The sequence below is a fragment of the Solanum pennellii genome, chromosome 3 (genome assembly GCF_001406875.1).
Source record: "Solanum pennellii chromosome 3, SPENNV200".
NCBI lineage: Eukaryota > Viridiplantae > Streptophyta > Magnoliopsida > Solanales > Solanaceae > Solanum > Solanum pennellii.
The window spans coordinates 932,085-947,784 of NC_028639.1; the positions used below are offsets into that span (position 1 = coordinate 932,085).

General features: G+C 28.6%; 1 protein-coding gene and 1 non-coding gene across 8 annotated transcripts; one reads left to right on the top strand and one right to left on the bottom strand.

Annotated features, from left to right (window-relative positions):
- Positions 1-2,731: 2,731 nt before the first annotated feature.
- On the bottom strand, positions 2,732-2,804 carry TRNAR-CCU. The gene has a single exon. It is a non-coding gene; the product is annotated as a tRNA-Arg (tRNA).
- A 2,327-nt stretch (positions 2,805-5,131) lies between these two features.
- LOC107012537 (protein NUCLEAR FUSION DEFECTIVE 6, chloroplastic/mitochondrial-like) lies at positions 5,132-9,917 on the top strand. Of its 7 annotated transcripts, none has more exons than XM_015212405.2 (4): positions 5,132-5,347; positions 5,440-5,564; positions 7,968-8,029; positions 9,703-9,917. In XM_015212405.2, the coding sequence occupies exons 1-3, from the start codon at positions 5,199-5,201 to the stop codon at positions 7,985-7,987; spliced, it is 294 nt and encodes a 97-aa protein (XP_015067891.1). In that variant the 5' UTR covers positions 5,132-5,198; the 3' UTR covers positions 7,988-8,029; positions 9,703-9,917. The 7 variants fall into 7 exon arrangements, with proteins under 7 accessions (XP_015067891.1, XP_015067889.1, XP_015067893.1 ...); XM_015212403.2 differs by lacking the exon at positions 9,703-9,917 and adding an exon at positions 9,489-9,626; XM_015212402.2 differs by lacking the exon at positions 9,703-9,917 and adding an exon at positions 9,109-9,592 and having other exon boundaries at positions 5,133-5,347.
- Positions 9,918-15,700: the final 5,783 nt, after the last annotated feature.

Genomic DNA, 15,700 nt, shown 5'->3' on the forward strand with positions numbered 1-15,700 from the left:
TATATATATAAAATCTAGATTATAGACAAAGACGGAGAGTTGTAAGGTAAGGTAAGGTAAGGGAGGAATATGTTGAAGGGTGAGTAAGAGATATAATTTGTGGAACTTATATTTTATTTTTTCTAATAGAAAGTTATTTTCATCTATTTTAAGGGCATTTTTATAAAAGAAAATATTTATAATTTAGTGAATAAAAATATTTCGTATTTATGCAAGGATTAAGAAAAAAATCGTTGATCATATTTTAAAGAGGTTGATAATTTGAGTGCGATGTAGATAATCTATCATAGACCAAGTAATTATATCGACATTTACGATTTAAACCACAACCTATAAATTATGCAAGGATAACTTTATCGTTTTTATAAAAAAAAATTAAAATTCAAAGCAGACCAGCAAATATTTCTTCATGCAATGGTGTGTTTTTCAAGTTATCTTGGTAGCTTCAACTTCTAAAACATTGTTTTTTTACCATGCACGACATATTCATTTTCCAACAAGAAATTGTTGGGGTAAAAATGAGATATTATCATTATATTCCTCTTTCTTTGTCTTCTTGTTTTACATTTAAGAAAAAAGAGCAAATTATATTTATTTGATTAAATTATTTCGAAAATTAAGATAGAAAATTAGTAAATAACATTTCTTTTCTTTTTATAACGGTAAAATTGAATTTAACTCGAACACTAATATATATGTATCGATTATAAATAATAAATTCTATCTTTCTATTGTTATTTTTCTAGTAAAGCTCCCTTTCATAATTGTCCTCTAATGGTTGAACCCCACACCATATTTCTTTTCAATTTTCATTCTTTTCCAAAATTCCTTATAGGTTAGTTTAAGGTTTTGGCCTCTTCTCTTTTCTTTTATTTTTTTCTTATCATTGTTTTTATGAAATCTACAAAAAAAATTTCTTCGCATCAATTCGATCAATTCAGATTCGCGTTGGAGAAATTTTCTTCGAATCACAAGGCGGCGCGAAGACTAAGCCTCTAATTAATTTTGTTTACTTAGGCCCCAAAAATTTGAAGTCCACACATTCGAGATATAAAAATAAAGTAGTGTTTTTGGAGCTCGCTACTATAAATTCGTTAAGCTGTTTTTTTTATTCTCAAATTTCAAATTAAGAATGAAAAATATTTAGATATCTTATTATCATAATTTTTGGTACAAATATTTCTTTTATGTATATTATATTGTATGTATAACCCCATCTTGCCTAGCTTTCTCTTCTTTCTATACCAAAAGGAAGAAAACCACTCCATTTTACTATAAATGATTAGTTTGTGATTATGTTAATCAAACAAATTTAAAGTATGCAATATGTAACAGCCTGTTTTAAAGTATGAATCTTTATATATATATATATATATATATATATAAAGATATTGTGTATATAGAAAGAAAAAAAATTAGTGACACATTTTAAAACTTTAGCTAGGTCGAAAGTGAACGATTTAAGTAGTTTTATTTTATTTGTTTAAGGAATAATATTCATAATTAAATGATATTTTTGCACTATATATAAATATTTCTTTATTGATTATCATCAAAAAAATATGTATATAAGTGAGTAAAACTTAAACTAGTCAAAAAAAAAATTATAGCTCCAAACCTCATTATTCCATTGGATAGGATTTTGTAAATTAATGTCATAAAATGAAGGACATTAATTAATGATTTGTGTTTCAATTTTTTCTCACTTGAATAAATGTTTTAACTTGTTTGATTAATTGATCAAATTCACCATTAAAAAAGAGAATTGAAATAATTAAGTTAGTAGCTAGGATTTTTTTTGTCTGTTGTTTATTTATGCCATGAAACATTATTAATCATTTGTCTAAAAAGGCTATAGTACATAACTTTACATATGGCCTGTGTTTCTTTTTTGTGACAATAAATAACTTTGGCCATTTATGGGTTTTTCTTAATCAGGGGCGGAGCTAGACTGTTGTATGAGGCGGATATGATTATCGTATATAATTGAATTTATTTTAATTCAATATTGCTAATGTAGAATATAAATCTTATATGTAAAATATTAATATATCAATTTCTAAATTTAAATTTTTAATAAGTTCAATATTAAAAATGTATTGGTACGAAGAAAAATATTTTTTGATTTGCTCATATGATTGGTCAAAAGTTTGAAGAACAAATTATCTAGAAAATTAAGTTGTTTAAGAATTAGAAAAAATGACTTCTGTACTCTAACCGGAGAAAACTAGTTAAGTGACGTTTCATATTGAACATATATCTTTTACCTGACTCCTACTTGGCCATCCTCATAATAGCTAACGCTATCGAAAGCAGAGGCGTATTCAGGATTTATAGATGATGGGTGCACTACTACGAAAAGGTGGATATAATATATAAATTTGATCGATTAGGTACTTTTATTGAAAATCATTAAAAAAATTATAGGTTATTTACCTATTCAAACTAGTTACAAGATATTTAAAAAAAAAAAACTAAAACAAGATAGATAAAAGATCTAAATTTCTAACTTCACCTAGAGTGGTGCAACAAATCATCGTAGTACAACATTATATGCTACTTCGAGTGAATTTCACACATCTACATTTAAATATATTTTTAAAAACTACATATTTTTCACCTTAAAGATTTAACCAATATTAGAATTCACATATCATAGGTACATATATTATATTATTATTTACAAATATTGGTCAAATATATTAAAAACTATAAAATATTGTAAAATAAACGCGCCAGGTAGGGGTCGAACCTACGACTTTCTGCTTAGGAAACAGACGCTCTATCCACTGAGCTACAGGCGCTTGTTTGCTACATGTTTTATGCATTAAGATCTTCTAACTTTAATCATTTTGTTTGTACCAAAATAACCATTAATTTAGTGTCTTGAAAATAAAAAAAAACATTTTTAAAAATTTAAAATATAAAGAATATATTCAAAATTGTGTCATATGCTATGGTAGGGGTATGCGAACCTACTCGATCGATAAACTGAATAAAAAAAATATATTATTGGTTCATTGTTATTGGCTTAACAGTTCTTTTAGTGATTTATAAAAAGATATTAAATTATTGGTTCAGTATTGGTTTGGAATTTTGTGTTATTAGTTAAACTGGTAACTCATTAAGACTAGTAGTTTACTATTTTACTAGTAAATAAATACTATATATTAATCTCATTATATTACTAGTTATTGTCTTTGCCTTCTAGCCTTCAATTTATTCTTCACATTGATTTTGAGTTCACAACTTCGTACAAAACGTCAAAATCTAAAGTGAGAATCATATTCCTCTTAATTTCTCTGTGTTATACTTAATTCTTTTAATGTTTGTTACTATTGTTTCTGTTTCATGTGCATTTGTAAAGTTATATTATTGTGTTGTTGCGTCAAATTTATTAGAGAAGTCTTTATAAGTATTTTCTTATTGGTTAAATTGAACATTGAACTGTTAAAGACCAAAATTGATAAATCAAAAATTGATTAAGAGAATATCTTATTATTTTGATTATTGATCTAACGTATTTAAAAATAAAAAATTTATAAGTCGAACCAAACAAAATATAGGGTTATTTGATGTAATTATCATTAATCATATATTTATATAAAAGAGAATACTAGACCCGCCTATGTGGCGCTCCCACAAGTTAGAATTTCCATTTAAATTTATTTATTTTCAAAACGAGTCTTCCCCTTTCATGAAAAATTGTGACTTTCATGAAGAGTTGTAACTTTTATGAAGAGTTGCGACTTTTATGAAAGGTTGTGGCCTTTCATAAGGGTTGTAACTTTTATGAATGGTTGTGCCCTTTTCCGAAGGTTTGTATCTTTTTTAAAGAGTTGTGACATTTCCGATAGAACACAATTTCTTCACACTATTTTTTGTTGTCTATAAATAAAGGAATTTCATCTCATTTTAAAACAATGTAAATTATAAACATCTTTTTTTTTTTGCACAATTAAATACTTCTTCCGTCCCATTTATGCGACACTATTTTCCTTTTTGGTCATTCCTAAAAAGAATGTCAAATTTCCTTATATGGTAAAGGTACAATTTTTTTTTCCTTTGTCGGTCATAATTAATTTTAAAGATAGTATTCTACATTTTATGAGGAGAGAAAAAAAATGAATTTACTTTTCTGAAGAATAATATGGTAAACATTTCAAAATCTTCATTATTTCTTAAACTCCTTGCCCGATCAAACGTCGTCACATAAAATAGGACGGATGGAGTATTATTTTTGTATCAATACACTGCTGAATTGAATCTTTTTATCTAGAGAGGATCTATTCCTTTAAACCTCTGGTACTAAAGGGGAATAATTTCATTAAGAGGACATTGCGCATTCAATGGACTCAATTTTTTCCTTTCTGTTTCATTCTACTGTTACAGATCCTGGTATGTTTTTTTTTATTCTTTGTTGTTTATGTTTTTGCAAAGTTATTGTTATAAGTATTTGTTAATATAGATTACATAACACACGTTAATTGAGTATTCACACAAATTTTTTTCTACTGAAATTGTAGTTTCAAAATTAACTTCATCACTCTGGTATGTTAATTTTTAAAGAACACTGAAATAAACTTAATAATTTTATGTAATATTTTTTCCAATCAAGTATATATAATAAGTTGAATTATTGTCCTATATGATTCATTTTTCCTTTAATTTTTTATTTTAATAATTAATTATGATTCATTTAAATGAGGAACTTTAAAATTAAAGATGTAAAGCAAATCGTATGGCGGAACTTTTTACACGTTAAAATTAGAAAACTTGTTCATTTTTTTAGTCTTTTAAAATTTATTTATCTCTTTACTAATAATTATTTATTTATTAGAAAGTTTAATATCTTCGATTGATGTTCATTTGATTTCCCCAGAAATATCAACTTGGAAGCAAAAAGATAAATTATAAAATCAAATTTAAGATGATTGATTGAAGGATAAATGATAAGATATTATAATTATCATTTTCCTTTACATAATTAATGATACTACATAATTTTGTATGTCAGATAATATAATATTTTTATTTTATTATTTTATAAATTTTGTGATATTAAATTATGGCGAGGCGTGGGTTATTTTACTAGTTGAAAAAAAAAAAAAGGAAAAATAAGAAGATAGTAACCCCTATTTCTGAACCTAAAACCCCAACAAAGCCCTCTTCCCTCTTCTCATTTCCCTTTTACAATTATGGCCACTTTCGCCGCCAGGTCCTTCCTCCGCTCCGCCGCCACCTCCGGCCGATCAGCAGCAACCACAAGAATTGCCTCCGGCGCCAAGCCAAAGACATCTCCATTCCGCATACCAACTCAAAAACCAGTCACCGCTCGCATTTTCAGGTCTCACTGACAACAAAAAAAAGTCTCGGTAAAATTTTAGTTTATTGTATGAAATTATGATTGATAGATTTGATTATTTTGTACTTTTGAAGGTCGCCGGTAGAAATGAGCTGTGTTAGAGTGGAATCGATGTTTCCATTTCATACTGCGACTGCATCAGCATTACTCACTTCAATGTTATCTGCTACTCCTCGGAGCTATGGTTGGACTCTTGAAGGTATAATTATTGGATGTTGAACTTTCTATATGTGGATCCATTGATTTGTTGATTGTGAATTTTATGTGTGAATCGCGGATCAATCACTTGTATATATGTATCGAGTTGTTTGAGCTGTATGGTTTTGTTTGGTTATTTATGAATGAAATTATGTTTTCTCGTATTGGATCTTCATTAGTTTTGATATTTTGGCCTTTAAATCAACTGGTAATTGCATTAAGTTATTGCTTGAGAGTTGAGATAGTCATTAATCATAGTTAATATGAGCTTTGAACTTCATTTTGTTTTTGGTAATTAACAACTTTATTAATCACGAGTAATAGTCATTACAAATTCAGCAAAGTCAATACAGTTCTCTAAGGTAATAAAAAGTACTAAAAGGACTTCACAAGATCAAGCACAATGCAATTCAAAACTGTAAGATATGTACTAAGGCTTGTAATCCAGTTGGGGCGCAAACAGTGCACATATATGCCGGATCCTTGGCCATACTATCCAACAGTTTCCTCTTGTTCTCAAATTCATAGGGCATAAGTACATTAGAAAGCACCATTTTGAAGAGTTGAGATGGATGAGATTTACCTTTAGCATGCTTGATATTCCACTACACAAAGTCATCCTGGTTTGTAGCAAGACAATCTAGTCTGTGGATCCACCTTAGTACTCTGGACCTTAGAGATTGAGCAACTGGACAGTTAACAAACAAGTGGTCATGAGATTCAGGCCCTTGTAGGACACAAGTTGGATTAGCCTCAACTCCCTGTCGAATGAGTCTATCAGTAGATAACAATCTTTGCTGCAAGCATAAGCACATAGTGAAACAAGCTTGTAGTCTAGTTTGATTGCCAAACATAAGGCATTTCCAGTGTGCCGTTGGCAGATCACCCAATAGTTGTAGGTAAAGTTTCTTGGTCAAGCTCTGAACATGTTTGGAGGGGTGAATTCTGTTGCAGCATTACGATGAGCTTTTAGGTTGTTGGCCTCAGTGTTAACTCCTGGAAAGGGGAAAAGTAAGTATATGAAGGAGAAAAAGGTTGAGGAAGAAAAAATATAGTAGTAACATAGAGATGTGTTGAGTGTTGACAGTACAATTCATTAAATTTTCTGTTAATGAACTCAATTCTCTAGGTATCATTTATGTTACAATTTTACATGCTCCAGTCATAACCTAGTTTCTTCTATCTGTACTTCCTCTTTCTGCAGTAAAAAGTAATTCTTGAATATTGTAGGAAAAGAGAAGACTAGATGAAGATCACGAAATGGAGTTCAAGTTATACATATATCTATAGTCTGTCAATTTATGTCAATTTAAGTAACTGATAACAGTTTCTTTCTTAGGTCTGGTGAGGAACCTTCCCCCTATGATATAACTAAAGAAAGAATTGTAGGACAAGAAAAAACTAGATGAAAGATCACGAAATGGAGTTCAAGTTATAAAAATATCTTTAGTATGTCAATTTAAGTAACTGATAACAGTTCCTTTCTTAGGTCTGGTGAGGAACCTTCCCCTATGGTGTAACTAACTAAAACAATTGATATTCAAATTTTTTTTATTGCTTTTGGCAAAGGAAGAGCGTTAACATATGTGGAAAGGATTAATGTTTATTACCACCTTTCTTTAACTAGTCTCCCATTGTCAAATGTACGGCTTAACTAACACATGAGTGTTCACATACATAGCTAAACTTGTTGATGTGATATTGAGTATTATAATAACTAGTTACTAGTAATATACCTTCAACTTCCAAATCGTATGAGTAATGCTGATAATACATGATGCTTCAAACTTGAGTAAGGTGACAATGTTCTCTAATTCATGATTTTCTTAGGAATACATGTACATCTTTTACTATTGAATTTCCTTTTTAAACCTGCTTTGATATGCTTTATTTGATCTGAGGGTCTATTGGAAATGGTAGAGTTAAGGTCTGAATACGCACCACCCTCCCCAGACCCCACTTGTGGCTTGTGGGATTACATTGGATATGTTGTTGACGGTCATATTGTAGGATTGTCTCCATTTATCCATTTATACTTTTTTGTCCTTTCGATCTACATAGAATACTTTATAGTGGTCAAGGTTCTAGTATATAAAATCCAGTGGAAACTATTAATTAATTGACTTCAATTTCCTAATAAATTAAAAATTATTCTCCTCTGAACACCATTGAATTATGTCATAAAGCTGACACTTGAAATGAGCATTTGATGTTATTTGTTGTGTACGTCTGATTGTTGATGCTGCTGTATTTGATTGTTGATGATTTAATTCCATTGATAAGCCTAAAAATTTTTTGAGTCAGATTGATGGTGGGACGTAAAACTTTTTAGCATACATATGTTGCGTTTCCAGTTGTAGTTGTGAAGATGTAAGCATAATTCTAATACTTGGCATTTAATCAGATTGCAATGATGATGCATGATGAATGTCAGAGAGTACAAGCAAAGTGAAATATCCATGCCGTGTAAGAACATGAGAAGTAGATAGTGAATGAGAAGTTGAGAACATGGATGTTTTTCCTTTTTCTGAACTTTTGATTCTTTGTAGTTTATTACCAAAGGGGAAGCTCTTTTCAAGGATAAATTTGAATGTCTTGAAAGCATTTTTATACTACTGCTTAATCTATATGTATGGTGTAAAAAAAATCAAGTTATTTAGTAATCTACCAGACAGTTACTTGGGACTATGTTGTTCTTGAAAGTATCTAATGTCTTCTTGTATTGTTTTGTTTGCTAATGCCAAGTTGTTACTGAAAAATTCTGAGACTGTATGCCCTAACAGTGTGTCATGGGAGCCTATGGACAATTAGAAGCATTTCATGTTTTGAAGCCTCAAAAAATGAAACATGATGAAGAGTAATTTAACAAAAGAATGAAAAATGATGAAAAATATATGGTTCCTAGGCTAAATCTTTGTTATTTAAGTACGATCTTACGCTTTGTAAGTTACATGTTAAAAAATTGGATTTCTACATTGTTATTACTAGGAGCAGATCTAAATATGCTACAAAATCTGAAGTAAGGTATTGAAAAGGAATAAAAAATTGGTAGGTTTAACTTGTAGTGTTCTTCTAGTACTCATAAGCTACTGAATTGTTACACTTTAGTTTCCTTTTAACCAGATAAATCTCTTAGTAGATCGAACTTTGGTGATAAATGACATTGAACTGATTAGATTTCAACTTTTGCTGATATTTGAAGTCTGTGTTCAATACGTAAATTTCAACCTGCTGAAATAGGAAGATTAATGACTTGCAGTTTCGTTTAATATTGAACACAGTAGTGCTTACATCTTTAAAAAGTGCGGAGTTTTTTGATGGTGTGTTTGAGGTGATTTGCACCTAATTGTCCGATAATTAGATTGATGAGTTTGTGATGTGGCTGTCATTGATTGTGTAGCTGATAAAATTAAATAGGCCTTGAGATACTTTTATCAGATTATCTGAGGGACTGAATCTGCTTAGCACATAATATTTTCTTGCTCAATACAGCTCTTCTAATTTAATAATGTTTAGGGTTATTCTAATACTTGGTATTCAATCAGATTGCAATGATGATTTATGATGTCGGAGGGTTCAACCGAAGTATTATGTCCATGCAGTCTTAAGAGAATGTCTGTATGAACTCTGAAGAAGAAATATTTGGCTTCTTCTATGACTGTCATTTGATTTCCGCTCTACTCTTCCCGTTTGTGAAACTGGGATTTTTTTCCCTTTCTGTGAATTTAGATTCTTCTGTAGCTTGTTGAATTCTTCTGATGCATCAACTATTGATATCTCTGGCAGTATGCTAGGAACTACATGTACGCTAAACTGCATGACAACCTTAGCTTTTAAGTCATGAATGATCCTCTAAGAACCTTATTACATGATACTTTGGGTTATTTCATATAGTAGTTTTGACGACTGGCTTTTCCTTGTTTAGGGCTGTGATTACATGCTCATTGGCTTCCTTTTCGGCTTCAAGATTTTGTAACAATCAATCTATGAACTTCAATAAAACTTCGTTGAACGTAGTGTTAAGAATCATGTTGATGCCTTCTGCTTCTCCCCTTTTTTGCCATTTTCTGTTGTTTTACGAGTAATTTGTTTCTCTCTGTTGCCTTCCCGTAAGTGTTTCTTCTGTTCTTGGATTGTAGATGGATGATTGTGTTATGCAGTGCATGTCTTCATAGTTCAACGGATATCGATGGACAATGTAACATTAAGAACCCCAGAAATCTTCTCCATTTTCTGTTTGAATTATGGAGCTAAACTTTTTTGTATTCTTTGCCATCATAGAGTAGGACTACATCACCATTTATCCTTCTTTTGGGATATGCTTTTATTCATGCAGAGTTCTTTTCCTGAGCTATCTTTAGATTGAAATTACTAGTTTTTATAAGTCCTTATAGCTAAATGAAAAGTGATAAAGTTCAAGTTAAACAACAAATCATTTGAGTTATATGGATTCATAATTATCCATTTGTCTGTGTGTATTGTGGTAGGAAAGAAACCATTTTTCGAAATATATTTTTCAATTTTTTCATGTTCGGTTGGTCAACTTTTTTTTAAATATTTTCTCTAGGAGAACAAATTCCTTAAAAAGTTTCGTTAATGATTGTGTTCTTTCCACCTTAGCACATTTCATCTTTATCCTCAACTCGTAGTCATCTACTCGCATCTCTCATAATATTTTTGTCTAAATTATATACAAAATCAAGCCTGCGCCTATATGGTTTTAACAATGCATGTATTAATGAGAATTGAGTGTTTATCATATTATATATGAAGCTCTTATTGGTCTACATGCTACTCTTAGAAGTTGGAGAGTTTTCTATCCTTATTTTAGGTTGGATAAAATAAGATAGAGGTTATTTTCGACAAGACTTTCGGCTCAAGGAAAATATTTTCTAGATGAGAGTGAAAGGTATGAGAATGAAAAGCTATGATGAGCGAAATATTTGCAACAAACAGTAAAGATAATCGAAGTAGAAGAAACAAACACATTAGTGAAACTAATAAGGAAGCCAAATAAAGTGTTCTAAGCTAGCATTAAACTCCTTTTATTTCACATAAAAGAGAGAAAATATTCAATTCTTTCTACCTTAATTCTCGACTTTCGAATTTTTTTTTATATTACTAAGAAAAAGTGGGGTAGGGGGAAAATAGTTAGAGGGTGAAACGGTCTTTTTTCAGATATAGACAAACTATTATTTGTTCTTTTTCCTCAATAAACAACATTGCCCTTGTTATTATTTCTTTTGGAAATTTTCAACAAATTGCCATTGCTTGAATGTGTTTGATTTTCTAGTATGTATGATGCTATTATTTTCAAATTGACATGAATTTGTCAATCATGAAAATATATATATATATATATATATATATATAGGTTAATAAGAAAATAGTATCGCATGAAATAAATGGACAGAAGCATATAAAGTTACTCGAATTTATTATGAATCGTGTTTGTCTATAGGGCGTAGGATGTTCATCTGAACCCCTTTCGATTGGTTAAAATTATAATTATTAATTTTTTTGTGTATATTTAGTATCAACTCTTTTGACTTTTTTGTTCGATTACTTGGTAATATTTTGAATCTCTAATAAAAATCTCAGACTCTGTGATTGGAGTTGAAACATGGACTTGGCCTCCTTGTCACCCACCTACCCACCCATGACAATGCCCTAGGTCTTGAGCACAAAGAATTCATAGGTAAACAAGTACTATATACTACATTAAATGATTAAAATAATTCCACAAGAAGAATGGGAAAACAAATAAAAATTGTCAAATAAAAATGACACTGAGAAACCTTGACTTATAGTTTCTCAGAGATATTAAAATTTGTGGGGTACATATTTAATATTTTTCAACTTCTTGACATTATTCTCGTGGTGTGTGTCGTGCACTTTTACTTATCCATTATATTATATAAGAATATTCAAAGATATTTAATTGCTATTTTCGATGTACATTTTTCTAATATATATTGAGCGTATAAAAATTGCATTATCGAAGCATATAACTTAAAATATAAAAACAAAAGGTGGTGGAGACAATAATATCACAATCAGACTATTGACACTTTTCCATCAAAACTATTTGATTCTAATTTCTTGGTTTTAATTTGTTTGAATACGTTGTACTAAAAAGAATGATTCTTTTCATTATATTCTTTTTTAACTTTTTTGTTTTAATTTTCCACCTGATATGTTCGAGATCATGATATTAAAATCTTCTTTATTTTCTTAAAAATCACACAAAATCAAAATATGTCACTCAATTTGAAACGGAGAAAGAGTATATATCATTAGAGATAATATTTTTGGTGGTCTCACAAAGACTTTCATTAATCTTAACTTATTAAAGAGATTATACACAGGTACATTAAAAAATATACTTTTTTTTCAATGGTTTCTTCATTCCACTATTTTGCTCCTTTTTTCCAACATTGTTCTTCAAGAAACATGTTGTTGTTTTGGTTTTCTGCTAGATATCCTATATTTACGTTAATGTTTGACTGAATCTAAATTTACATATTACACGATCCTGCATAAAGATAACTTTCGTAATATAATTTTTTTTCATTCTCGAACTCCCACCACAATCCATATTAGTAAAACTATTTATCTATGATAAACCAATATGGTTTAAGGTATTAATCCATATTAATAAAACCATTTATCTATAATAATTTTAAAAAGATCAAAATGGCACTCCTATAAGGGTATTGTTATTTTATTAAGAATGAAAGAAAATGCCAAGATGGGACAGTGAAAGTCAAAAAATCAAATAATATAAAAATAAAATTATGAAACTCGTTTATGGTTGCTCCAAATTGGAAATACATTAGTTTAGTTGAAACTATGGAAAACAAAGTTTTTTTTTAATCCAAAAGATTGTGCTTTGTTAATATTAAACAATAACTACTTTTTTATTCATAAATGGAATAATAAGATAATGCAATAGTGAAAATTAATTAAATTAAAAGATGAAACACGTTTAAAAAACTACTATTAGGAACCCCACATATGGCTGCTTAAAAATAGAAATATATATTAGGTTTGAAAATATGGAGATAGATTTATGTGTACATAGATTTAAAAGTTGAAATTTGTAATGTTTTATTTTTTAAGAGTTAATTTAATTAAAGTTTTTATATGAATCGAGTAAAATTAACTTAATATTTGAAATAAAAAGTAGAGCAATATATAAGATATTATCTTCTTTTTTTTTGGATATGTCATTAAGATAATCTGTAGCCGTTATAATCTCTGTCTCAGTTTTTGTTCATCGTGTGTACTGATTAAAGTACTAGGCAATCCTATACGAAAGATATTGAGGGAAGATTGATTTTGAGTCATCCGTGTGGAAGACCACCTTCTAAATCAACTGAGTCATTCCGAAGGACAGATACGATTGTTCTCATATCAATGTAATGCGAAAAATATATCTAAAATATTATTCAAAATTTATATAATTTGACATGAAAAAAGAAAATATGAAAAATAATTTGATGGAAGCTTGATTGACGTTATTATTAGCAGTAAAAACAATGTATGGGCTAAAGCAAAACCAAAAGCATAATATGATTGCACTTTTTTTCATATATGTAGGTGATAATTGAGAAAATTATATATAAAAGCAAACTAATAACCTAAAATAAATGGAGTAGCTAGGGTTGATTTAATTGTGCTCCATAGCAAACGTTTGCAAAAAATTGTCAGGTGCCTCTTTCTCAAATATCTCGCTCGCCGCTCTCCTCCAATCTCTTGCTCGCTTCCTCATTTTTTATACAAACACAAGTATATATAAATTGTTTCTAATTGTATAAAGCAGAGAAAATTGTATAAATACATATATTTTTGTTCCCCTCTTCCAGATCTCGCTCGCCACCCTCGCCTTTCTCACTTATACAAACAGAAGCGAAATGTATAAATTGCGTTTCTGTTTGTATAAAGCGTGAGAAGATTGTATATACGCATGCAAGTACATATATTTTCGTCCTATACACTTATAATTATATAATAAAAATACTCCCCTGCCTAGTTTCTTTTGCCTCTCTCTTTCTCATTTTATACAATTTTTAAATTGTATCTAATTTCTCTCTTTCTCGTTTTATACAATTCGATTCAATTATATATTCCTTGTCAAGTCTCTTTTGTCTTTCTCTCATTTTATACAAATTCAAATGGTATATAATCGTTCTATACACTTATAATAATACAATTCGTTTTATAGACTTCATTTTTATACAGTTCTCTGTCCAAGTGCCTTTCTCTTTCTTATTTTATACACTTCGTTTTATACAATTTGTTTCAACTGTATATGTATAGCAAATTATACAGTTTCTATGTTTGTTATGAAGCGCAATTATGCAAACTTTGCTATAGCATACAAATATAATTTTTTTATTTTGCTATATGTGAAAGTCGCGCATTACACTTTTTGATCAATAAACATTATGCATCTATTAGTATAATAGGCTAATAAATATTGCTTGAAATTTTATATCAAATATCTAATTATAAGATAAAACATTCTCTAATAAAAATATTTCTTTACTTGATAGATTTAAAATTGACACATTTAAATAAGAATGAAAATATATTTGTCACTTTATCATGTCTGATGGATTAAAAAAAATAATTCAATGTATAACTCTATATTCAAAAGATATTTTTTCAAAATTTTATATATTCGATGGGTTCATCAGGTTTTTGTTATTGATTCTCTGTGTAAATAACTAAATCATTCAACATTTTTGAAGCATAGACGTCAACAACTAATATTAAATCTTTTTTATTATATATATATGTATATATAAAATACCTAATTTTATGAAGAGACCTAGGTTTTAGTAATACAGAATCTACAAAATATTTACTGAATCATTAAATCTACGAACTTTCACCTAACTTCATTCATACTATTATATATACCTACGTACTAATTACACAAGTAAATAAAAAGAAAAACACTCATTTTTCTTGACACTAAACACACCATTTATAACCTTAAAATGATTACCTAAATCTCCCCCACCTAACATAAACACAAAAATTAATGAGGCTTCCAAAATAATGTAAGGAAAAATACAAAAAAAATAAAGTAAAATACTATATTAAATACGTTCAAATGGAACATGACATAACTCTTAAATAGAGCTACTTGATTCAATGTGTGATTTAGTTAAAATAATTTTAAAAAATTAAGTTTGTTACAAAGGATAAAAATGGTATTTTTTTCTTTTAGTGAAGGTAGGAAATATAAATTCTATATGTAAATTTTAAGTGTATAATTGTCTCCTTTTCACCTATTCGAACGTCTTCATATAGTACTTCAAATAATTTATAAAATAAATAATAACATATTTAATAAAATTCTATAAAATGAAATTTAAAGGATAGAACGTACGTTGATCTGAGAAGTCATCCCTTAGACTCTTTTTAAGACCTTAACTCATTTAGTTTATTTAATTAAGTCTACATTTACATATTTAATAATATATATCTAAATGACATAGATTGAACATTAAATCAAAATTAAATATTTATTTCGAATAAATTGTTTATTTAAAATCAGACTTAATATTCAAATTTTTAATTAAATTAAAGCATTATATATATATTATGTTCAATTCGAATTATTGAACCACCCATAATTTGTTCTTTTTACACACTGTTGGTTGATGTAGAACCAGATTTTGGGAGAAGTATTGATAGAGGATATACATGTTGTTTCAAAACTTATCAGTCCAACTGATAATGAAAATGTTCGAGAATAATTATGTTATACTTTAAGTCACTTGAACACATTATAAAATAAATGAGACTAACACACAGTTTGTCTTTATTCCTTCAATCAAAATCATTATAATACGAACATAATTAAAGACATTTACAATAGAAAAATCAATCAAAATCAATTAAAAATATTTTTAAAAAACAAATCATGAATAATTTAATAATTCAGCAGAGAAATGACATAGCTAATATATCTTTTAAAAAAAATAATAAATTTAAGAAACTGTTTATGAATTTTACGTATATAACATTTTCCAACCTACCAAATATGATGTACCTACCAAATATGATGTTTTAAGTAATAAAAATACAAAAATAAATTTAATTAAGCATCCCCATCCACTA

Bases quoted from the DNA above. Each gene is read 5' to 3' on its own strand.
- LOC107012537 (XM_015212405.2), top strand. From the start codon at position 5,199: ATGGCCACTTTCGCCGCCAGGTCCTTCCTCCGCTCCGCCGCCACCTCC. The intron at 5,348-5,439 runs GTCTCACTGACA...GTACTTTTGAAG, and splicing joins GTCACCGCTCGCATTTTCAG to GTCGCCGGTAGAAATGAGCT. The intron at 5,565-7,967 runs GTATAATTATTG...GCATTTAATCAG, and splicing joins CTATGGTTGGACTCTTGAAG to ATTGCAATGATGATGCATGA.